General features: G+C 46.0%; 1 protein-coding gene across 4 annotated transcripts in view; it reads left to right on the top strand.

The window, feature by feature from the left end:
* SLC13A3 (solute carrier family 13 member 3) overlaps window positions 1-25,000 on the top strand; it is a 102,108-nt gene that overhangs the window by 58,153 nt on the left and 18,955 nt on the right. For 3 of the 4 annotated variants that reach the window (XM_043479152.1, XM_043479153.1, XM_043479151.1), the window contains 4 exons: window positions 1,921-2,084; window positions 13,590-13,656; window positions 18,441-18,626; window positions 20,886-21,011. In XM_043479152.1, the coding sequence (XP_043335087.1) occupies window positions 1,921-2,084; window positions 13,590-13,656; window positions 18,441-18,626; window positions 20,886-21,011 (543 nt within the window). The remainder of the gene's footprint in view (window positions 1-1,920; window positions 2,085-13,589; window positions 13,657-18,440; window positions 18,627-20,885; window positions 21,012-25,000) is intronic. The other variant, XM_043479154.1, reaches the window with a different exon arrangement.

Genomic DNA, 25,000 nt, shown 5'->3' with positions numbered 1-25,000 from the left:
AGATTCTTTACCAACTGAGCCACAAGGGAAGCCCCAAGAATACTGGAGTAGGTAGCCTATCCCTTCTCCAGCAGATCTTCCCGACCCAGGAATCGAAACGGGGTCTCCTGCATTGCAGGCGGACTCTTTACCAACTGACCTATGAGGGAATATTAGATGTTAGTAAAGTAGAGCTTCATTTACTCCCATCATTTCCGTCCTGAATTATATCCATGGCCCCTCTGTCTATGAATCTCTGCTTTAAAGAATTCTAAGCTGGGGAGTGACATAACCAGAATGGCATTTTTAAAAAAACTCCTCTTGGCTGCCACGTGGGGAGCAAATGAGGATGAGAAGCTGGATGCAGCCCAGGTGACTTCTCCTGGAGGAGGTTGTATTTGACACTGAAGAAAGGATAAGGCTACTATCAAACACGTTTTAAAGTTTGTTGTTGTTCAGTCACTAAGTTTTTCCCAACTCTTTGAGACTCCATGGACTGCTGCACGCCAGGCTCTCCTGTCCTTTACTATCCCCTACAGTTTGCTCAAACTCATGTTCATTGAATGGATGATGCCATCCAACCATCTCAGGATCTGTCGTCTCCTCCTCCTGCCCTCAATCTTTCCCAGCATCAGGGTCTTTTCCAATGAGTCGACTCCCCGTATCAGGTGACCAAAGTATTGGAGCTTCAGTAACAGTCCTTCTAGTGAATATTCAGGGTTTTAAAGTTATAACAATGAAAACAGTATGACACTAGTTCAGAAATAGATTTTTTTAAAAATAGATTTCCATTTAAAAATATGGAAGAAATCTAGATCTGTGGGGAAGGGAAGGATTCAGTAAATGGTAAATGTTGGTATAATTGATTCATTTAAAAAAAATTCTTCTTAGATCTGACTTTGCTGTATCAGTTCAGTTTAGTTGCTCAGACGTGTCCGACTCTTTGCGACCCCATGAATCGCAGCACGCCAGGCCTCCCTGTCCATCCCCAACTCCTGGAGTTTACCCAAACTCATGTCCATTGAGTTGGTGATGCCATCCAACCATCTCATCCTCTGTCATCCCCTCCTCTTCCTGCCCTCAATCTTTCCCAGCATCGGGGTCTTTTCAAATGATTCAGCTCTTCGCATCAGGTGGCCAAAGTATTGGAGTTTCAGCTTCAACATCGGTCCTTCCAATGAACACCCAGGACTGATCTCCTTTAGGATGGACTGGTTGGATCTCCTTGCAGTCCAAGGGACTCTCAAGAGTCTTCTCCAACACCACAGTTCAAAAGCATCAATTCTTCAGCGCTCAGCTTTCTTTATAGTCCAACTCTCACATCCATACATGACCAGTGGAAAAACCATAGCCTTGACTAGATGGACCTTTGTTGGCAAAGTAATGTCTCTGCTTTTTAATATGCTGTCTATACATCTAAATAAATTCCAGGTGGATTAAGAGTTCAATGTAAAGGGAAAAAACACTAAGTTTAGATTCCTGTTGGTGGGAAGGACCAAGTGATGGCAGGCAGTCAGGGCATCAGGGCGTGTTTGGGGGCTGATGGGAAATTCAGCAGAGCCTGAGAGGGGTGCCTGGGAAGAAGGGACGAGGGAGAGGAGGCTGGAAAGACTGTTTAGGGTAAAATAGTGAAAAATCTTGGTGTGCAGGCATCTTTTTTTCTGCGATGGGAGCCATCAAGGATTTGGGGGCAAAGGAGAGAAAATTTAGGGTTGGTGCCCGTCCGGAACTATTTTCCTTTGGGTACCTGAGGTCAGGTCACTTACATACACCTAGTCAATTTCCTTAAGAGCTAGAATAAGCACGGTGAGTGGATTTGGTTTCCATTGGCCACTGGCTCATCCTCGCTAGGCCTTGACTTTCCTTCTGTAGACAAGTAGGATGCAAACGGGGACCAGGGGCCCTGGTTCTAGATCTGCCCCTAACTCCCTCTGTCCCCAGGCTCATCCTGGGGATGATGGCGACCACCTCGTTTCTGTCCATGTGGCTGAGCAACACCGCCTCTACCGCCATGATGCTGCCGATCGCCAATGCCATCTTGAAGAGTCTCTTCGGCCACAGGGAGTCTCGTAAGGACCTCAGCTGGGAGAGTGAAGAGACTGCGGGTGAGTCTGTGGGAAGGGACTGGGAGCAACTCCACCAGGGTGGGGGAGTAGGAGTGGGGATGATCAAACAGTGTCGGGGAGGGCAGGGGCGATGCACTTATTGAGCACCTACTGTGTGCCAAGTTTAATATTGAGAGTAACTGAGGATTAGATAAATCAAACCACGGTACCTTTCTTTTTAAATGCATTTATTGAGCATTTACTATGTACTAAGTAATGAGTTAAACACTTAACGTACATTACCTCCTTGGCCTCTCAAAACAGCCTTATGAAGTCGGTACTGTGTAAACTGAAACAACAATGAAATGTACTTCAGTGAGATTGGCAAAAATAAGAAGGCTGGAGAGTGCCCAGTGTTGGCAGGAATGGGGGCCGCTGGAACTCTCTTTGCTGCTAGAGAGTGTGAATGTTCAGCCTTTCCTAAGGGCATTCTGCAAATATTTAATCAAATTAAGCATGCATATACCCTGGAATGCAGAAATTTGGCTCTGAATGCAAGTACCAAAAGTCCAGAAGGAGACACATGTCATGTGACCATCTTTAGCGCAGCAGTCCCTGTGGTATGCTGGGTCAGGGCCAGGGTTCAGGTATGGCCGCCACTGCTAGTAATGGAGGAGGTAGATTGTGGAGAGCACCCTGACTGAGCACTGTACTGCTTTCTAGAGCAAAGATTCAGAGGGACATAAAGTTATATAAGGCATCCCTGTTGGCTCAACAGTCAAGAATACACTTGCAATGCAGAAGCCACAGGGAATGTGGGTTTGATCCCTGGGTTGAGAAGATCCCCTGGAGGAGGTTATGGCAACCCACTCCAGTACTCTTGCCTAGAGTATCCCATGGACAGAGGAGCCTGGTGGGCTACAGTTCATAGGGTCACAAAGAGTCAGACACAACTGAAGCAACTTAGCATGCACGCATAATTATATAAATCTCATAAAACCTAGTTGTGATAGGGAAAGCCAGAATGAGGTATATTGGTGTGGCCCAAAAGTTCATTGGGTTTTCTGTAACATCTTATGAAAGTGAAAGTGAAATTTGTTCAGTCATGTCAGACTCTTTGAGACCCCATGGACTATACAGTCCGTGGAATTCTCCAGGCCAGCATACTGGAGTGGGTAGCCTTTCCCTTCTCCAGGGGATCTTCCCAACTCAGGGATCGAACTCATGTCTTCTGCATTACAGGCGGATTCTTTACGAACTGAGCCACAGCGAAGCCCAAGGATACTGGAGTGGGTAGCCTATCCCTTCTCCAGCATATCTTCCCTACACAGGAATCGAACGGGGTCTCCTGCATTGCAAAAGGATTCTTTACCAACTGAGCTATGAGGGAAGCCCATACACCTTATGGAAAAACCCAAAAGAATGTCTGGGCCAACCCAAGAGAACACAATACCATTATGTAAATTAAAAATTCTTACAAAAGACAGAACATTTTGCAAGAACATAAACAAAGGAAAAGCTACACATTCAATGCATCAGAGGGGTTGCTCTGAAAAGGATGGAATTGGGAAATGGGGATAAAAGGGACCAAATTAATAAATCAGTAAGAGTGGCCTCATGCAACAGAGAATGAGAACCTACTGTGAGCTGAGGAATTAGATTCAGTTAAATCTCAGAAATTGTGTTCTAAAGGCGACAAAACACAAGTGGCTGCCGTGTCTTTAAATGGCTAAATGAGGGCTCAGAGAGGAGAACTGACTTCCCCGAGTCACACAGCGTGCAAGGCATGCAAACCCAGAGCCCAGCTTCGCACCCAGACAGCCTGGCGACAGAGCCTACTCCCTTCCCTGTCAAATCAGCAGCATCCGTGAGAATCCTTCTGGCTGAAGATAAGAGGAGGCCCGACTGCAAGTGACTTAGAGAACAGAGGGTTATCTTCCTTGTCAGAGCAGGGCAGTGCCAGGCCACTTCCCAGGCACAGGGATGTCAGGACTGTTCACTGGCGTGGCTGTGACTCCCTCGGTCTGCCCTTCCTAATTTCAAAATGGCTGCCATATCCTGTCTTTTTGTTTACGCGGAGGTTTTTTAATTGGCAGATAAGAGGGCAGAGATTGCAATCTTAATTCTTCCTTTGCAGTTTTAATAATAGAACCCCCACCTTGGCACATGACTGTGCAGAGAAAAGGCTGAAAGTCTCAGCTTCCCTCGTAATTAGATATGGTCATGTGATCACGATTAGCCAATGAGGTATGAGTGGGAATGGCGTGTGCGGCTTCTGGTCCTCCCCTGCCTGCTTCCTGCTCCGTCTGGCTGAGATGTGAATAGGATGCTGCAGGTGAGAGATGCTACCTGGGACCCAAAGATGGAAGGTGTGTGTTGAAAGCTGAGATGGTAGGTCTGCCCCAGTAGCTTTTGATCATTTACCCCAACAAACACAACAAACCTTATCTATGAAACCATGAGCCTTATGTGTGCTATTTTTTTTAATATACCTGAAAATAATTACCTGTTAAAAATCTAAACACTGATTCATGTACCATCTAAGTTGGCTTCTCAGGAGGCTCAGTGGTAAAGAAGCCACAGGAGACATAGATTCGATCCCTGAAGGGCATGGCAACCCACACCAATATTCTTGCCTGAGAAATTCCAGGAGACTGGGAGCTACAGTCCATGTGGTCGCAGAGTTGGACACAACTGCGTGACTGAGCACACACGCACACACCATCTATGTTAATAATCTCACTGTGATATGGGTATTTCTCCATCATGCAGTAAAGGGTCTTGCTTATTTTATTTTCACCACAGCCCTGAAAGCTAGAAATAGTTATAAGTCCTTTACAGGTGAGGTTCAGAGAGGTGACATGGTATGTCCAGAATCAATCACATTGTTGATAAAGTAGCAAAGCCGTGATCTATACAAGGCCAAAGTCTTCCATGTGGGCAGGAAGAGATGTTCTATAGCAGGGGTCAGCAAACTCTTCCTGTAAATGACAAGACAGTAACATATTTAACCCTTTGCTGGCCACTCTGTCACAACCACTCAAACTCTGCCCTTGCAGGGAGAAACCATCCACAGATGATACGTAAATGAGTGGGTGTGGCTGTGAGCCAATTAAATTTTGCTTGTAGGTGCTGAAATTAAAACCTTGTGTAATTTTTACATCACAAAATATTATTCTTCTACCAATTTTTTCCCATCCACTTAAAAATATTAAAACCATAGCTGGCAGGCAGCAGGCAGGATTCAGCCTGTGGACCATAGTGTGCAGATCTCGAGTATTCCCTAGCGATGCCTAGTATTGGCTCAGACAGTAAAGAATCTGCCTGCAATGCAGGGACCAGGTTCCATCCCTGAGTTGGGAAGATCCCCTGGAGAAGGGCATGGCTACCCTCTCCAGTATTATTGCCTGGAGAATCCCATGGACAGAGGCTTGACAGGTTACAGTCCGTGGGGTCACAAAGAGTCGGACACAAATGAGCAACTAACACTTTCACTTTTCAGGATTGGCTTTGTCAGTTTCCGAACTGTTTCCCCTGAGTCTTGGGGCTCCAAGGACTGCCTCATAGTCACTGTGGGGTGGCAGCAAGTGGTTAACTCTGCTCCTTCTCTCATTTCAACCCAGCTGCTCCCTCTTTATATACTGTATACCCTGAGCTTCCGAGCAACTGTCTCTGATGTTTGTTGAGCACTTACTTCATGCTAAGTAGGTCTCATCTTAGGGCCTTACCTCTGAATGACATGGAACTAGCACTGACCTCACTTAGAGGAATGGAAAAGGAGGGAGAAACTGAAAAGCAGTTGATTGTAGTCCCCAAAGCCACATAGTTTCAAAACAGCAGCTCTGGTATTTTGAATCCATTCTGGTTGACTTTATAGCCGGTGCTCTTCTGTTGATCTACTTTCCACAGAAGTTTTTTTTTTTTTTTTTTCCCCCAAGAGTTTAGTGGCAGAGGGGGAAAAAAAACGTGTGAAAGCCAATTATGTGAAAGAAGAAGTAAAACCTGAGACTCAGGAAGGAGAAGGGACTTGCTCAAGGTCACACACAGCGTCGGGTACATAAGTGAGATCCAGAGTCTTTCTCCTTACTCTGCAGGATGTTGGGAGGCAGGAGACCCTGGGAAAGGTGGGGGTAGACACCTGCTTTCATAGGCGGTGGGATCAGAGAGCAGGGATTGGTTAATGATCAGCCCTCAGACCTCAACCAGGTGATTCCAGGGCAAAGAGGCGTTCCCTTTCGTCCAGTTTCTGTGTTCTTTCCTGGTGGCAGGAGGTGAGGGCAGGGGTGGACGGAGTGGAGACTCTGGTCAGGGGCCAGGACAGGGGCGGGGAGGCTCCTGGAGGCTCCAGGTCCCTGAGGGGAACCCAGAGCAACAACAGTGAGGGTGATGTGAGCTGCCATTTTCTAAAGGCGCCCTGTGCCTGTGCTAAGTTTTTCAGACCCATTCGCTCATTTAATCTTCATAACCGTACTATGAAGAAGATCATCCCCATTTTACAGATGGAGAGACTGAGGGTCAGAGAGGCAAAATGATTTACCCAAAGCAACATGGTGTGTTAGTTGCTGAGTTTTGTCTGAATCTGGAATCTGTGCTTACAGGCACGTGCCAGGATGAGATAGAGCCTTGGGCAGGGCAGGGCTCGCTGGACAAGACCCTGGGGGGTCCTCAGTCTTGGAGGGCAGCCCCGCTGCTTCTCTGAAGTTCTGTTACACACTTGGCTCCTTGCACTGCCTAGGGGACCAGGGCCGCATGGGTGGTGGCTTCTCCAGCATCCTTCTACACGCACGCTCTCGTTAGATCCTGCACTTCATCCCTGAAGGGGTGGCCCATTTCACAGAGGGTGAAACTGATGCACAGAATGGTGAAGTATTTGCCCAAAGCCCCTCAGCCAGTAAGGGGACCACCAGGTTTTTGAACCTAAACTCTACAACACTTTCCCCTCCTCTTTTCTGCCCAAAGAAGTCTGGCTCGGGACCTCCCTGGTAGTTCAGTAGCTATGACCATGCTCCCAGTGCAGTTCGATCCTGGGTTCGGTCCTTGGTCAGGGAACTAGATCCCACATGCTGCAATTAAAGATCCCTTGAGCCGCAACTAAGACCCAGCACAGCCAAACAAATTAACTAAAAAGAAAGAAAAAAGGCTGGCTTGCCACCCTTGTCTTTCCTTTAGGAATGCCAAGGATGAGTCTTGTCGGCTGAGCTAAGCACTGCCCTCTCCTTCCCTCTTCATTCATGAGGCTGGGAGAGGGGCCTCTTACCGAGGCTCTTTTCTCATCTATAAAATGAGGATAAAACCTCCCATTTTGTGTATGTCATTGTGAAGCGTACATGAGAAATGAGGTCCTGGCACACAGACGTGGGTAATACGTGGCGGTTATACAGTTGCCATTATATAAAAACCAGTATAAGGGTTCCAAGAATCAGAAAGAGTGGCTAATAAGACCCTACACCTTGATTCAGATTGAAGTTCCCCATGACTCATAATTGAAAAGGATTTATTTGTTGATTACCCATCTTCATGGACTCTAAGTCCCAAGGGAGCTCATGTCCATCTTTTTCCTTGCTGTGAACTATAGTATTGTTCACCTAGAACTCTGTTTGGCATGTAGTAGGTGATCAATAAATGTGTGGAATCAATCAGTTAATAAACAAACCAGTTACTGAATTGCTCTAAGCCTCAGTTTTCTAATATATAAAATGGAGATATAAATCCTTACTGCCCAAGTGGTTGTGTTAAATAAATGAACAGGTGTAAACCTACCTAACCTGGGGGTTTTTGTTCTCCCTGGGGTGCTCTTTTCCAAATTTGACACAAGAACTCTCCTGAGAGCCTTCTATGTGCCAAACTTCAAGAATATTTCAGTCATGATGGGGAGGTTACATTATAGTTAGCTGTTCTAGGTTTGAGCCAGGTAGGTGGCTTTGGAGATGGGGCAAGACTCAGGGGTGGCAAATCAGCAGTCCTGGGAACAAGCCTGATTCTGCCATTAAAAACTCTGCCAAAAAAATTCAATTGGGTCATCTCAATCCCAACCTTACCCTACCTGTCTGGGGCTCAGTTTCCCCAGGTGTAAAGAGGAAGGTAACAACCCTGCCCAGCTCTCCCAGGTTGTTCCTAGACTGCTATAAGATTACAGATGTGAACATTCAGTTCCCCCTGCCTGATACCAGCTCCGGGATTGTTATTATTTGAATAAGACCTTACATAAACACCAAGCTCCTAACCAGCCAGTGATTTCTGGACCCGGGGAAGTTACAATCTTTGGAGACTTTGGCCTGTTTTCATGTTGTCACGTGGGTCACCGTGGTCACAGGAAGCAAAGGGATGAGGGGCTGAGTAGCACCTTGGTTTTCCAGTTTTTTTCCTACTTCATCTTCATTGATTTTATCATCATCATTATTCAGTTCAGTTCAGTTGTTCAGTCGTGTCCAACTCTTTGCAACACCATGAGTCGCAGCACGCCAGGCCTCCCTGTCCACCACCAACTCCCGGAGTCTACCCAAACCCACGTCCATTGAGACGGTGATGCCATCCAACCATCTCATCGTCTGTTGTCCCCTTCTCCTCCTGCCCTCAATCTTTCCCAGCATCGGGGTCTTTTCAAATGAGTCAGCTCTTCGCATCAGGTGGCCAAAGTATTGGAGCTTCAGCTTCAACATCAGTCCTTCCAATGAACACCCAGGACTGATCTCCTTCAGGATGGACTGGTTGGATCTCCTTGCTGTCCAAGGGACTCTCAAGAGTCTTCTCCAACACCACAGTTCAAAAGCATCAATTCTTCGGCACTCAGCTTTCTTTATAGTCCAACTCTCACATCCGTACATGACCACTGGAAAAACCATAGCCTTGACGAGACAGACCTTTGTTGGCAAAGTAATATCTTTGTTTTATTAACATGCTTTCTAGGTTGGTCATAACTTTCCTTCCAAGGAGTAAGTGTCTTTTAATTTCATGGCTGCAATCACAATCTGCAGTGATTTTGGAGCCCAGAAAAATAAAGTTAGCCACTGTTTCCACTGTTTCCCCATCTATTTGCCATGAAGTGATGGGACCAGATGCCATGATCTTTTGAGCTTTAAGCCAACTTTTTCACTCTCCTCTTTCATTTTCATCAAGAAGCTCTTTAGTTCTTCACTTTTTGCCATAAGGGTGGTGTCATCTGCATATCTGAGGTTATTGATATTTCTCCCAGCAATCTTGATTCCAGCTTGGGCTTCCTCCAGCCCAGCGTTTCTCATGATGTACTCTGCATATAAGTTAACTAAGCAGGGTGACAACATACAACCTTGACATACTCCTTTTCCTATTTGGAACCAGTCTGTTGTTCCATGTCCAGTTCTAACTGGTGCTTCCTGACCTGCATACAGGTTTCTCAAGAGGCAGGTCAGGTGGTCTGGTATTCCCATCTTGTTCAGAATTTTCCACAGTTTATTGTGATCCACACAGTCAAAGGCTGTGTTAAGAGAGGAATAATACTCAGTATCAAATTGTTTCACATTACTACTTAAATGGAACTAATTTGCATAAAGAAAAAGTAAACTCCCTCCTTCCTAATCTTAATTGCCACCAATAACTACTGTTTACAGTTGTGTGTGTGTGTGTGTGTGTGTGTGTGTGTGTGTGTGAATAGCCTCCTCTGCTTTGTCTATGGGCTTCCCTGGTGGCACAGATGGTAAAGAATCTGCCCACAATGCAGGAGACCCAATTTCGATCCCTGGGTCAGGAAGATCCCCTGGAGGAGAGAATGGCAACCTGCTCCAGTGTTCTTGCCTGGAGAACCCCATGGACAGAGGAGCCTGGCTGGCCACAGTCCACGGGGTCTCAGAGAGTCGGACACGACTGAGCGACTTAGCATGCACGCATGGCTTGTCTGCAGCCCTTGGGTTTTATATTGGGCTCTCCAGATATGATGCTGGCAGCGACTAGGTTCCAGGGATGAGAAAAGGGGCAAGGTGGGGACTGGGGCAAACTGGTGAGCACACGGCCGCCCCCCACCCCCATAGGGTCATGGGCAACCCCTGGAGACATCAGTTCCGCATGTCTAACTTCAGGGATGCTTTCTCAATCCTGGCTGCACAATAGGACCACCTGTAGAGCTTTCGAAAAATACTGAGGCCCCAGAGCCTCTAAACCAGAACCTCCGGAGTGGGGCCTGGGCTTTCTCAGGACATTCTAATGTTCATCCAGGGCTGAGGAGGGTGGGCTGTGGGTATACCTGAGATGCTAGTGAGCTTTGCAAGTATCTGATGCTGCGGGACAGCCGTTCCTGAACGAGCAAGAAGAGTACAGGGTGAGCGAGAGGTGGGTGGCGGCTGGGAGTCACTGGGTCAGAGTTCTCCCTGTCTGGCCAGCCCCCGGGGAGTGACTCTGCATCCCTCCTCCCCCTCCAACAGCATCAGTGTCCTATGAGCAACCCTTCATTTCCTGCTTTAGTGCCCTGGCATCCAGCCTTGGGCATTGCGTTTGAACGTGAGCTCCCACCACGGGAGCCCTGAGGCCCTTGTCCCCATGGCCCAGGGTGAGACGATCTGAATTTAGCCTTCAGACCCCAGCTTCAGGTGCAGTAAAAACGACAGAGTCAGCCACCGTGGAACCCTGCTCCCTCGTGGTACCAGCAGGAAAAGAACAGCCCAGAGTGGAGAAGGGAAGAGGCTTCCCCAGGCCCCTGGGGTGAGACAGGGAAAGGGCCAGAGCTGGAGTCTAGACCCTTCCTCCGTGTGTTCAAAGTGGGCAAAGTGCGTTTGCAGTTAAACAGGCTGAGTTTGTTATCGTTGCTGCAGTGAGGAAAAACACACACCACGGGCAATGACAAAGGACTCGGAGATGTTAGAAAGCACCCCTCACTATTCGGACTTGGGTTGGGGCATTTGGGGTGGGGGTGGGGACCTAAGGAAGCAGGGTTTGCTTTAGGTTGGGTGCTGTCAGAAACTGGGGGTCCCGTGGCTAAGAATCCACCCTGCATACGGGACATGTGGGTTCCATCCCTGGTCGGGAACTGAGATCTTCCATGCTGCAGGGCAACTTAGCCCATGCGCTGCAAGGATGACCCAGCTCAGCCAAAAACAAAGCGAACAGAAAAAAAAGAAACCTGGGGACAATTCTGTGATTAGATAAGAAGTAGCCATTTCTTTAGCAAGAGAAGGGGATGCTTGGTATTTTGTGGGTGCCAAGTAGCTTTGCGCTTAAACAAGGTTACAGTGTCCTTGCTCCGGCTGTTTTTATCAGTGTGACTGTCTGGAGTCAGTGATGTATAAGATTATTTAGGACCAAGAGAATGATGTGTTGTATCTGGCTCAGACCAGTTCCAGACTCCAGGGGCCACTTTCCTGTTCTTTCTTAATAGTAACCCACATTTCCCGAATCCTCACTAGTGCTCTGATTCCTGAATTTTTAAATTCAGGGGCTGGCAAACTTGGGTGCACCAAATCTAGCCTGCCACCTGTTTTTCATCTAGCCTGTGAGCTAAGCATAGCTCTTATGTTTTTAAATAGTTGTATAAATCAAGCAGAAGATTGTATGCCATGTGAAGATTATATAAAATTTTCAGTGTCCAAAAATAAAGGTTTAGTCACACTTATTCATTTCTGTATTATCTAGGGCTGCTTTCATGATACCATGACAGATTTGAGTGGTGACAACAGACATCATATGGCCTCCAAAGCCGAAAATATTTACTGTCTGGCCTTCTGCAGAAGAAGTTTGCCGGTCCTTGCTTTAAATGGTGTTTCAGTTGTTCAAGCTGCTACAACAAAAACACCACAGGCTGAGTATTTATTTCTCCCCATTCTGGAGGCTGCAAAGTCCAAGATCAAGGCACCAGCAGATCTGGCATCTGTTGGGGGCCTGTTTCCTGATTCACAGACAGCCTGGCTGTCATCTGGTTGTGTCCTCACATGGTAGAAGTGGCAAGGGAGTTCTGTGAGGTCTTTTATAAGGGCACTAATCCCATTCATGAGGGCTCCACCCTCATGACCTAGTCACCTCCCAAAGCACTACCTCTTAACACCATCACACTGGGGGTTAAGTTTCAACATTTGAATTTGGGAGGGGGGGGCAGGGAATGAAAATATTCTGTCTATAGCAAATAAATCAACTCTTTAATCCTCTTGATGACCCCAGGGGAATTATTACTTCCATTTTATGGATTAAAGAAGTTCAAGGCGGTTAAGGGATTTATCTAAGCCAGTTTCTTAACTTTGGCACTATTTGACAAATTAGGTGGGAAAATTCTTGCTTGTGGGGGCTGACTCATGTACTACAAGATGTTTGGCAGCATCCCTGACCACTGACCACTAGGTACCAGTAGCACCCCCCCATCTTCATCTCAGTTCTGGCCTCCAAAAATGTCTCCAGATGTTGTCCAGTGTCCCTTGGAGGCAGAATCGACCCCAGCTGAGAACCACATTGATCTAAGGTCACAAAGCAACTGATGGAGACTTGACCCCTGAACCCATGTGTTCAGTTATTACTCACACTTCCAATGCCCAGGGATGGATTCTTTTGCTCTTGGTGATGGTTTCAGCTGCAGGAAATTTTAATCTCTTCAGTTTTCTCCTGTGGGGAGACTGACCTGTCAAGCAAGGTATTCTTTAGAAATGAAGTCATATCCTTATCTGACTCTCCTCTGCTCAAACTCTCCCCTGGCTCCACTCCCAGCTAGCTCAGAGGAGAAGCTAAAATCCTTACTGTGAACCCCAAGACCTGTGTGTGATCCAGACTACTTCCTGCCACCCCAGCCCCTGCCCCATCTCCCACCTCACCTCCTCCTAGTCTCCCTCTCCATCAGGCCCCTCCATCTCCATGGGTCTTCCTTCTGCTTCCCAACACACCAGACACACTCTCTCCTCAGGGCCTTTGCACTTGCTGTTCCTGTTATCCCAACCCCTCTTCCCACCACTCTTCATATGATTGACTCCTTTTAATCCTTGAGGTCTCAGCTCAAATGCCATCAGCTCATATGTCTCCTCTGTTGACCTGATCACGAGTCTACCTGCTCCTCCTCCCTACTCTGCAGTCACTTTCCATTGCTTTGCCCACACTTACTTCCTCCACCACTTTCATCACAACCTGAAGTTTTCTTTCTTTGATTATTGTCAGTCATCCTCTCTAGAATAGAGCTTTCGTGGTAGCAAGGACATTGTCCTATATTATTCACTGTGTACCCCAAGCTGATGGTCAATAGTACATAGTAGGTGCTCAATAAATGCATTTTGAATGAGTGGCAGATTGGGGTCACCCATCCTGTTGCTGATCCATTACCACTCATAGCTGGTCTTTCCCAAACATCCCCTTGACAGTGACAGTTGAGGTTAGCCTAGGCTTGAGTTATGGCTTGTCCAGCTGCCTTGCGGCTAACTTCCTGCCCACAGGCCAGAAGCCCTCTCCTAATAGGAAAAGGTGGGGTAGAAGGATGGAATTTTGAGTGTCTTTTTTTTTTTTTTTTGAAACCCAATGACTAGTATAGGCCGGGACCTGAGGAAGTACTCTTGATTGACTGCACAAGAAGGGGACGCTTCTGTCCCACCTGCTACATTCCACTAAAGACCTTGTGCTCTTTCCTCCTAGCTGCTGTGCGGAAAAACGGCCTGCACACTGCGCCCACGGAGATGCAATTCATTGCCGGCGCAGAAGAGTGAGTTCTCCTGGTGAAATTCAAAGAGGAGCCCATGCTTGATCCAAGGAGAGGATGAACAAGAATTCCATGCTGCAGGCAATCCCCACCCCCCAATTCTTCTCCCAATGACCCGATGCCCAAGTTTCCACCTCTTCTCCCCGAGCTCCAGCCTCCTTGAAAAAAGAAAGTGTGGGATGAGCAGGGGAGTACAGTAAACCCCTAAAGGTCTGCTGAGGTGAAGGGTCTGGAAGGAGGGACCAGAAGAGCAGGAGGCACAATCCACATGACTGTCAAGGAGGAGAGGGTGTGCCGGGCCAAGCTAAAGCTTTGTCTGCAGACAAAAGATCCCGAGACAGTAGCAGCCCTACACACCTGTGTGATTCAGGAAGCCTCTGGACATTGACAGCACACTTAGTCTTTGGTGTCTTTTGTACACAGCAGTGAGGATATAAGACCTGGGTGCTTGGGGTCAAGCAGACTTGACTTTGAACCCTGGCTTTGCCACTTACCGGCTCTGTTGATTTGCACACGTCACTCCCCCTCTCTGAAACTCAGTTTCACCTACCAACTGGACATGATGTCAGAAACCCACCTGGGTTCTTTTTGAGGGTTGTTTTTGAGATTAAATGAGATCATGTAGATAAAGCCAGTTGTTAGGCCTTCCATGCACAGATGGTAATGCTTGTTATTAATGGTATCGTTATCTCAATTTCATGATGAGGAGGCAAACAGCAGGGAGTAAAGTGACTTGCTCAAGGCATCATTGCTGGGCATCAGTCAGGTCTGCTTCCTTCATTCAGCAAATTTATGGAGAACTTACCATGAGCCAGGTACTGTCAGGCACATGGCAATGAACAGAACAAAGCAGGAAAGCAGGCTAGGGAGGGGGCTGGAGTGGGGGAAAGGGCAGCATTTAAATGTGTGTCAGGGAAGACCTCACCAAGAAGATCATTCTCGGGCAAACACCTGGGAGAGGTGAAGGGTCCTGGGGAATCTGTGGGAAGAGTATTCTTAGCAGAGGGGCCAGCAGGTACAAAGTCCTGAGAGTTCAAGGCAGCCGGGAAGCTAGTGTGGCTGGAGGTGGGGTCACAGAGATTGCTTGTGTGGCAGGAGGGCACTGGTGGGGGACAGAGCATGTGGGACCCTGCAGGCCATTGATGTAGTTTTGACTTTGAATGAGATGGAAACTGATGGAGTGTCTAGCAGATAGGGACATGATTTTACATCAGTTTGTCTTATCCTGAGGCCTGTGCTCCTTCCTGGCACCATGTCTGGGGGCTTTGAGTCTACCTTTGAGATACAGGTTCTGTAGTTGGCCCCGCCACTCACCACCTTGCAACCTGGGAACCTGTTTTAATCATCTACCCAGGCAGAGCTTGTGCTGAGTCTGTTGGAAAAGAACTGATCTCTAACCTCTGGAGCTCCATGTCCATTGGTTGCAGACCCCAGCCCCACTCTCAGTTCATTTCAGTTCAGTTGCTCAGTCGTGTCTGACTGCTTGCGACCCCATGGACTGCAGCACGCCAGGCCTCCCTGTCCGTCACCAACTCCCGGAGTCCACCCAAACCCATGTCCATTGTGTCAGTGATGCCATCCAACCATCTCATCCTCTGTCATCCCCTTCTCCTCCTGCCTTCAATCTTTCCCAGCAGCAGGGTGTTTTCAAATGAGTCAGTTCTTTGCATCAGGTGGCCAAAGTATTGGAGTTTCAGCTTCAGCATCAGTCCTTCCAGTGAACACCCAGGACTCATCTCCTTTAGGATGGACTGGTTGTATCTCCCTGCAGTCCAAGGGACTCTCAAGAGTCTTCTCCAACACCACAGTTCGAAAGCATCAATCCTTCAGTGCTCAGCTTCCTTTATAGTCCAACTCTCACATCCATACATGACTACTGGAAAAACCATAGCCTTGACCAGACAGACCTTTGTTGGCAAAGTAATGTCTTTGTTTTTTAACATGCTGTCTAGGTTGGTCATAACTTTCCTTCCAAGGAGTAAGAATCTTTTAATTTCATGGCTGCAGTCACCATCTGCAGTGATTTTGGAGCCCAAAAAAATAAAGTCAGCCACTGTTTCCACTGTTTCCCCATCTGTTATCTATTTGCCATGAAGTGATGGGACCAGATGCCATGATCTTAGTTTTCTGAAGTTGAGTTTTAAGCCAACTTATTCACTCTCCTCTTTCACTTTCATCAAGAGGCTTTTTAGTTCTTCTTCACTTTTTGCCATAAGGGTGGTGTCATCTGCATATCTGAGATTATTGATATTTCTCCCGTCAATCTTGATTCCAGCTCGTGCTTCACCCAGCCTGGCATTTTGCATGATGTACTCTGCATAGATGTTAAATAAACAGGGTGACAATATACAGCCTTGATGTATTCCTTTCCCAATTTGGAACTAGTCCGTTGTTGCATGTCCAGTTTTAACTTTTGCTTCTTGACCCGCACACAGATTTCTCAGGAGGCAGGTAAGGTGGTCTGGTGTTCCCATCTGTTGAAGAATTTCCCACAGTTTGTTGTGATCCACACAGTCAAAGGCTTTGGCATAGTCAATAAAGCAGAAGTAGATATTTTTCTGGAACTCTCTTGCTTTTTCTATGATCCAATGGATGTTGGCAATTTTATCTCTGGTGCCCCTGCCTTTTCTAAATCCAGCTTGAACATCTGGAAGTTGTTGGTTCATGTATTGTTGAAGCCTGTCTTAGAGAATTTTGAACATTACTTTACTAGTGTGTGAGAAGAGTGCAATTGTGTGGTAGTTTGAGCATTCTTTGGGATTACCTTTCTTAGGGATTGGAATGAAAACTGACCTTTCCAGTCCTGTGGCCACTGCTGAGTTTTCCAAACTTGCTGGCACATTGAGTGCAGCACTTTCACAGCATTATCTTTTAGAATTTGAAATAGCTCAACTGGAGTTCCATCACCTCCACTAGCTTTGTCCGTAGTGATGCTTCCTAAGGCCCACTTGACTTCAGATTCTAGGATGTCTGACTCTAGGTGAGTGATCACACCATCGTGATTATCTGGGTCATGAAGATCTTTTCTGTATAGTTCTTATGTGTATTCTTGCCACCTCTTCTTAATATCTCCTGCTTCTGTTAGGTCCATAATGTTTCTGTCCTTTATTGTGCCCATCTTTGCATGAAATGTTCCCTTGATAGCTCTAATTTTCTTGAAGAGATCTCTAGTCTTTCCCATTCTATTGTTTTCTTCTATTTCTTTGCACTGATCACTGAGAAAGGCTTTCTTATCCCTCCTTGCTGTTCTTTGGAACCCTGTATTCAGAAGAACCCTGTATTTATCTTTCCTTTTCTCCTTTGCCTTTAGCTTCTCTTCTTTTCACAGCTATTTGTAAGGCCTCCTCAGACAATGATTTTGCCTTTTGCATTTCTTTTTCTTGGGGATGGTCTTGATCACTGCCTCCTGTACAATGTCACGAATCTCCATCCATAGTTCTTCAGGCACTCTGTCTATCAGATCTAATCCCTTGAATCTATTTGCCACTTCCACTGTATAGTCAGAAGGGATTTGACTTAGGTCATACCTGAGTGGTCTAGTGGTTTTCCCTACTTTCTTCAAGCCCCACTCTGGGCCTCAGTTTTCCATCCAAACAAGGAAGGGGGTGCACAAGAGCCCTTTCTGCTCTTATTCTCCTGTGAGGCTCAGTCTGGTTGGAGCCCCAAGTCCGAGGGAGCCCACAGGTGTCTGACCGGGCCTCTCACTCTGGATCATCAGGCCATGGCCTCTGTCTCCAGCTGCTTCCAGCCCTTCTCTTCTTTTTAGACCCCAGGTCACATCCCCACTACCCACTGGAAAAGGGGCCCTTCATGTTAGTAATTAAGGCCCCAAGATATTTGAAGTGTCTTACATTCTTTTTAAAAAAATTGATTTGTTACACAAAGACAATTCTTAATTTCATCCACTAATAAACATTTTATAATTGCACAAGTAAAAAGAAAAAGAACTCTTAAACAAAAAGAAAAATGTACTCAGCACCTCAGTCCCAAAGATAGAAGAGTTAAGTGAATACCGTTCTAGACCATTTATCTATATATATGTGTGTGTGTTTGTGTGTGTGTGTGTGTGTGTATTTTTAACAAAATAACTGACCATGCTACATATGCCATTTTATAACCTATCATCTCAGCTAAGTGGGTGTAGTGGATGTCTTTTCACCTCAATAAGTTTGTGTCAGCATCATTATCTTTTAATTATATAATTAACAATTTTTAACTTTATTATTTCCCAAACTACCCAAAGGTACCAGGAAAATAACCCAGAAAATACAAATAAAAAGTAAAAGGGGGGGAAAAAATCCACAATTCCATCCCTGCGAAAGTCCCCAAAGCAGCTTTGTGTATACCATTCTAGACTTTTCTTAATACTCATATATTCATGAATTATGTGTATATTTTTAAAATAAAAGAAGTAAGTAGTGCTGTTACCTACCTTTTCACTTTATATAATGGGCATCTTTCATCTGAATAAATACCCATCTAAATCACCATTTTTAATAACTGCTTTGGTATTCCATCCAGAAACAGGATCGTCTTAATCTAGCCAATCGTTTTTTGATGGATGTTTAAATTAAATTTTCCATTTAAGTTATATTTAATACCAAGTATTAATTTAGGACAATTTCTTAGAGTAGAACGCTTAAGCTGAAGAGTTGCACATTTTTAGAAGTGTTTGGTTCCTATGCCAGTTGCCTTCTAGAAAGTTCACTTAGCTCTCCCATCCCGGGCAGTGTGTTTCTCCACAAGACCAGGAATTCTGAATGGCTTCTCTCTGGGTTTGTTTAAAGCAAAGACTGCCCTGAGGAGGCAGAGGCTCCAATGGATCTCCAGCCTACCTCCAAGAAGGAGGAGGAATATCGCAGGAACATCTGGAAGGGCTTCCTCATCTCCATCCCCTACTCGGCCAGCATCGGGGGCACGGCCACCCTCACGGGCACAGCCCCCAACCTCATCCTGCTCGGCCAGCTCAAGAGGTAAGAGCGTGTGCTCCCCATCCCCGGCGCTGGGGTTTCTGCCTCTTCTTCTCCTCTCCTCCTTCACCCAACATCCAGGGATGTGTCTTGGGTGTCTACCATTGTCCAGGCTCTGGGGACCCAGCGATGCACAAAACCCAGCAAAATCCCTGCTCTGGGGAACTTCCATTCTGGTGGGAGAGACAAACAATAAAGGAAAAAGCAAGAGAATATATAGTATGTTGGCGTGATACGTTATGAAATAAAATCGGGCAGAAGAAGGGGGCAGAGGTAACAGGAGTGGGTGCTGTTTTATCGAGGTTGGTCGGTATTGTGCATCCCTCTAATATGGTGGCATTTGAGCAGAGACCTAGAAGTGAGGGGGTGAACTTTGTGGACAAAGGAGGGAAGAGCATCCCAGACAGAAGGAACAGCCCGTACAAAGATGGGAAGCAGCATAAAGACTGGCCAGGCTGGGGTGCAGAAGGGAATTAGGTAAGAGGACCAGGGCAGTCATTGTCAGGAGAGTCAGAGGAGAGCTGAGAGCAGAGGGGTGACATGACGTGACATCTCCTGAAACCAACCCCAGTGGGAGGCACTGGTGTGTGGCTGTGATGTCCCGTGAGAAGCCTTACAGCCAGGCACGTGGACCAGCAGTGTAGTGGACGCTGCCAGGTAAAATCTCCCCATCACTGAAACTGTTCAAACAGGTTGCGTGGCCATTTGTCAGGGCATGAGAATCAAAGAGATGGATTCTCCGATGGTTTGACATCAATTCCATTTTTCCAAACCCCTTAGTCTGAAGATGTTAAAAATCTTTGTATTTCAAGATTCTAAGTATTTTCAGATTCCAGGATTCTGAGAGGTGGGGTTTCTAAGATTTTGTTACCGTGGAGATGTGCCATATATTAAATTAATCCACATGAATCTGAATGTAAGCATTTGACAAACAAACAGCAACAAAATTTTCTGATATTCAACATGGCTCCATGTGCTGGCCAACGTCTTTATCTGGTATTCAACCAAAGAATGAAGGATTTACAGGGATGATGGAGGAATAGCTAACTGCATTGGTCTTCCTGAGAGTGGGTTTGGTGTACGTAAGTCAGTTCTATACTTGTGGATGATCAAAGTTATTTTCATGAGAAAACTTAAGTACATCCATGTCTTACCTCATAAGCTGATTTTAAAACCTTAACTCTCCACCCTGTTCTCAGATTCTCAAATCCTTTGATTTTAAGATTACATAAAAAACAGTGATTCTCAGCCATGGGTATATTTTACAGTCTCCAGAGAAGGTGGAAAAAAACATGCTTGGGTCTCAGCTGCAGAGATGCTGATTTCGGAGGCTGGGCATGGGGGGCAGGCACTGGTCTTTTCCCTGTTGATTTCAGCCCCCACTGCAAACCTTTGGTGTCTTTTCGTCTCCATTCTTTGAGCAAGGCCTGTCTGTGAGACTGAAAACCAGAAGCCAAGATGGTTCTGCTTCAGATGTGGGGACCATCTGGGGTGACCTGTTCGTCTCCTCGGTTAGCAGGAAGTGCCAGCAAAGGGGCAGTCGGCTGGGAGGACAAAGCGGGGTGTTCGGTGTTAGTTCTTGCTGGAGGCTGTCCACAAGGATGGACAGGGAAGATGGGGGCTCTGGGGCCCTCAGGGGCTAGTCCTGAGTTGGGGGATGGGGGCATGGGAAGGCATTTGCTGTCAGAGGGTTTTCAGGCTGCCTATTCGCTCTGATGTGAGCAAGCCTTGAAAAGAGATTAGGGGGAAAATGCTGGAACTTTAAGTAAAAGTATCCAACATAAAGGATTTTGAGTAAAGGGCATGCAAATTACATGCAAAGCGTATACAACGTTTAATTGCTTAAGCCTGGACCTTCTTGTTGGGAAGGAAGGTATTTGAAAGGAATATGAGGTTTGTATGAGGTTCTGATTTTCCAGCAGGGCACCTGGGGTGACAGAGAAATGGCTGCCCTGAGTGTTCACCTTGGTGTTTGCTCCCCAAATACATTGTAGTGGTTTATTCTGATCACACCTGATATAGGAACTTTATATTGTGTTGGCCGAAAAGTTCGTTTGGGGTTTTTTTTCCAGACCATAAAAAAATGGAATGAACTTTTTGGCCAACCCAGTATATTACTCAGAACATACAGGGGGTGGAATCGGAAGCCCTCCAGTCCCGCTGTGAGCCCCGAGCACACTCACCTTAGTTTTCCTCTGTAGGTGTGCGCGCGTCCGCCCGTCCGCCTGCTGGTGGCCGGCTCTCACCTCCTCTTTCCTCCAGTTTCTTCCCACAGTGCGACGTGGTGAACTTCGGCTCCTGGTTCATCTTCGCCTTTCCTCTCATGCTCCTGTTCCTGTTGCTGGGCTGGCTCTGGATCTCCTTCCTCTATGGAGGGATAACCCTGAGGTACCCGGGCATTTAACTTGAGCTTTGCGGCAGACGGAGCCGGGCTGGAGTCCCAGCTTCCCGCTGCCTAGCGAGTGACCTTCCGAAGTCCTTCCAGTTTCCAGTCGGATGTGGTGCCGGTAGTCGTCCTGGCCTCCCAGGGAGTGGGGATTACAGGTGGGGTGGGATCTTGCCTGCTGAGCCCAGGCCCTGGGTGAATGTCACCCACCATCAATAATCACTAATCATGCTGTTCCTTAAGTCAGGTCCACACTCACACCACAGGAGATGTGCAGTGTTTCTCATTTCACGGGGCCTCAGTAGAGGAGGTAATTTGGGGCAGCCTGAGGACAAGGTATCAGATAACACTGACTCCAATAGTGAGAAAAATATTCCTTTATCAACGCTGCTTATGTTGGGGAGAAAGTCTCAGTAAGGTGGGGAAAAACTTTAACACCTCTCTAGCATTTCCAAATCATCCTTTTAAAAAAGGAAGAGCAAGCCTCAGGTCCAGAGACTTAAGCCAGCAGTGGTATCCAGCCAGATGTGATAATGTTGCTTTGCTTTCATGTCTTTATTTTTGTGGGTACTTTCTATGTATGACAAGTGATTCTTGTTTGCTATTTATGGGAGTGATAGAAAGCTTTCTATTTAAATATCTGCCTTTAGTTAAAATGCTAAATCTAGTTGGAGCCCATGGTACATGGACATAGGAACTTTTGTGAAGGGAGTTGTGAATATGTCAGTTCAGTTCAGTTCAGTTGCTCAGTCGTGTCCCGACTCTTTGCGACCCCATGGACTGCAGCACACCAGGCCTCCCTGTCCATCACTAATTCCCAGAGTTTACTCAAACTCATGTCCATTGAGTCGGTGATGCCATCCAACCATCTCATCCTCTGTCGTCCCCTTCTCCTCCTGCCTTCAATCTTTCCCAGCATCAGGTTTTTTTCAAATGAGTCAGCTCTTCGCATCAGGTGGCCAAAGTATTGGAGTTTCAGCTTCAGTATCAGTCCTTCCAATGAATATTCAGGACTGATTTCCTTTATGAATGTGTGGGTTTTGGGAAATACTAACATAGGAGCATACTAACTACAGCTCAGGGCTGGAGTAACAGGCATGTCATAAAGTCATTCTCTGACTCAGTCCCCTCACCTCTGTGGGTCTTAATTTTTCTCATCTGTAAAATGGGACCAGTAAGAGCTATTCTAGATCAAAGAGCTATGAAAACCCCTTGAGAATACAAGAGCTCTGACTGTGGTATTTCTTGACCCATCAGAGCAGAAATTTGGGGTTCAAAGCCCGGCTTAGCCCAGAGAAGCAAACCCAGACATTGGACTCAGATAAACCAGAGTTCACATCATGGTTCTGCGTGACCTCGAGCAACTCTGTCTCCTCTCTGAGGCTTTACCTCTTTAATTTTTTCATTAGTAGAGAGGGGATAAAAATGAAGCCTGGGGTCCCTGGGTGGCTCAGTGGAATACAGCTTCCCTGATAGCTCAGTTAGTAAAGAATCCGCCTGCAATGCAGGAGACCTGGGTTCGATCCCTGGGTTGGGAAGATCCCATGGAGAAGGGAAAGGCTACCCACTCCAGTATTCTGGCCTGGAGGATTCCATGGACTGTATAGTCCCTGGGGTTACAAAGAGTTGGACATGACTGAGCAACTTTCACTTTCAGTGGAAAAGAATCCACCTGCCAAGTAGGAGACATGGGTTTGGTCCCTGAGTTGGGAAGATCCCTGGAGATGGAACCAACTGACTGGAGACAACCCACTCCAGTGTTCTTGTCTGGGAAATCCTCATGGACAGAGGAGCCTGGTGGGCTGCAGTCCATGGGGTCGCAAAGAGTCAGACACGACTGAGCAACTAAGTACACATGTTCCCCCACTTACAATATATAAGGGACTTCTCTGGTGGTTCAGTGGTTAAGACCCTGTGCTCCTTTTTTTTTTCATTTATTTTTATTAGTTGGAGGCTAATTACTTTACAATATTGTAGTGGTTTTTGTCATACATTGACATGAATCAGCCATGGATTTACATGTATTCCCCATCCTGATCCCCCCTCCCACCTCCCTCTCCACTTGATTCCTCTGAGTCTTCCCAGTGCACCAGGCCCGAGCACTTGTCTCATGCATCCAGCCTGGGCTGGTGATCTGTTTCACCCTAGATAATATACATGTTTCGATGCTGTTCTCTCGAAACATCCCACCCTCACCTTCTCCCACAGAGTCCAAAATTCTGTTCTGTACATCTGTGTCTCTTTTTCTGTTTTGCATATAAGGTTATCATTACCATCTTTCTAAATTCCATATATATGCGTTAGTATACTGTATTGGTCTTTATCTTTCTGGCTTACTTCACTCTGTATAATGGGCTCCAGTTTCATCCATCTCATTAGAACTGATTCAAATGAATTATTTTTAATGGCTGAGTAATATTCCATTGTGTATATGTACCACAGCTTCCTTATCCATTCGTCTGCTGATGGGCATCTAGGTTGCTTCCATGTCCTGGCTATTATAAATAGTGCTGTGATGAACATTAAAAAAAAAAAAAAAAGACCCTGTGCTCCCAATATGCAGGGCCTGGGTTCAGTACCAGATCAGGGAACTATGATCCTGCATGCTCTATGGTGTGGCCAAAAAAATAAATACAATATATGAGAGCATCTGTTTCCGTGCAGCAAGGTAGATTTTTGCCAATCTGATAAGAGAAAAATAATTTGCATTTACTTTAGGAGTAATTTTGAAGAACCTTTCATACTCAGGGATAAGATGAAAACTTTTCACATATTCATGGGAGACCGTGGTATTTCCTCTCCTGTGAATTGTTAAACTGTGTTTTATATCCTTTGTGCATTTAAAAACTTGATTGCTGGCCTTGGTTGTATTGATTTCTAGTATTCTCTCCATATTGAAAGATTAGTGCTTATTTTGAGTATAAGTTGCAATTTGTCCCCCTGATTTTTCACTTTGCTTATCATGCTTTATTCTGTGCAGAAACTTTTAGAAACATTTTATGAGGTGAAATTATCAATTTTTTCTCATGTGGCTTCTGAATTTTCAATTGCAGTTAGAAAGGTCTTCCTTCCCATTATAGGAGATATGAAAGAACAGTCCCATGTTTTCTTCTAGTATTTTTGTATTTTTTCCATTTAAATCTTTTCATCTATTTGGAGCTTGTCCTTTAGGGTACAGTGTAAGGATGCAACTTTGGGGTACAGGTTTGGAGTCAGTATTTTTTTTGTTCCAGATAACTATCGAGTTGTCTCAATGCCTTTTCCTGACACACAAATGTTTTTCATTTTAATGAAGTCAATTTATTTTTGTTTGCTTGTGATTTTTGTGTCATATCTAAGAAATATGTGCCTAATCTGAAGCCATGAGAATTTTTCTCTATGTTTTCTTCTAAAAATTTTATATGTCTAGCTCTTCTTATATTTAGGTCTTTGAACCATTTTGAGTTAAATTTTGTATGTACCAAGAGGTAGGAGGTTCCACTTTCATCCTTTTGCATGTGGCTGTCCAGTTGTCTTGGGGCTTCCCAGGTGGCACAGTGATGAAGTATGCTTGCCTGGAGAATCCCTTGGACAGAGGAGCCTGGTGGGCTGTAGTCCACGGGGCCTCAAAAGAGTCAGACATGACCGAGCAACTGAGCATGGACACATGCATCCAGTCGTCTTAACACCGTTTGATGAAAGACTATTCTTTCCCCATTGAATGGTGTTGCTACTTTTATCAGAAATCAATTGACCAGAGAAGTGTGGGTTTATTTCTGGACGATCTGTTAGAGTCCATTGATCTGTACTCACATCATTGGCTGAATCGGTCATCTTTCCTACAACAAGCTGGGGCACCAACCTTATCATAGACTCAATCCCCATTTATGGTGGGGTCTATTTCTGGACTTTGTATTTTATTTCCTTGGTGTGTATGGTTTATTCCTAAGTCTGTTTGACCCCAAAAAAAGATTTTAGCCTGGAAGCCAAATGATCAGATCCCCATTTTTAA

Source organism: Cervus canadensis, chromosome 10, assembly GCF_019320065.1.
Source record: "Cervus canadensis isolate Bull #8, Minnesota chromosome 10, ASM1932006v1, whole genome shotgun sequence".
NCBI lineage: Eukaryota > Metazoa > Chordata > Mammalia > Artiodactyla > Cervidae > Cervus > Cervus canadensis.
This window is presented reverse-complemented; position numbering and strand designations above follow the sequence as displayed.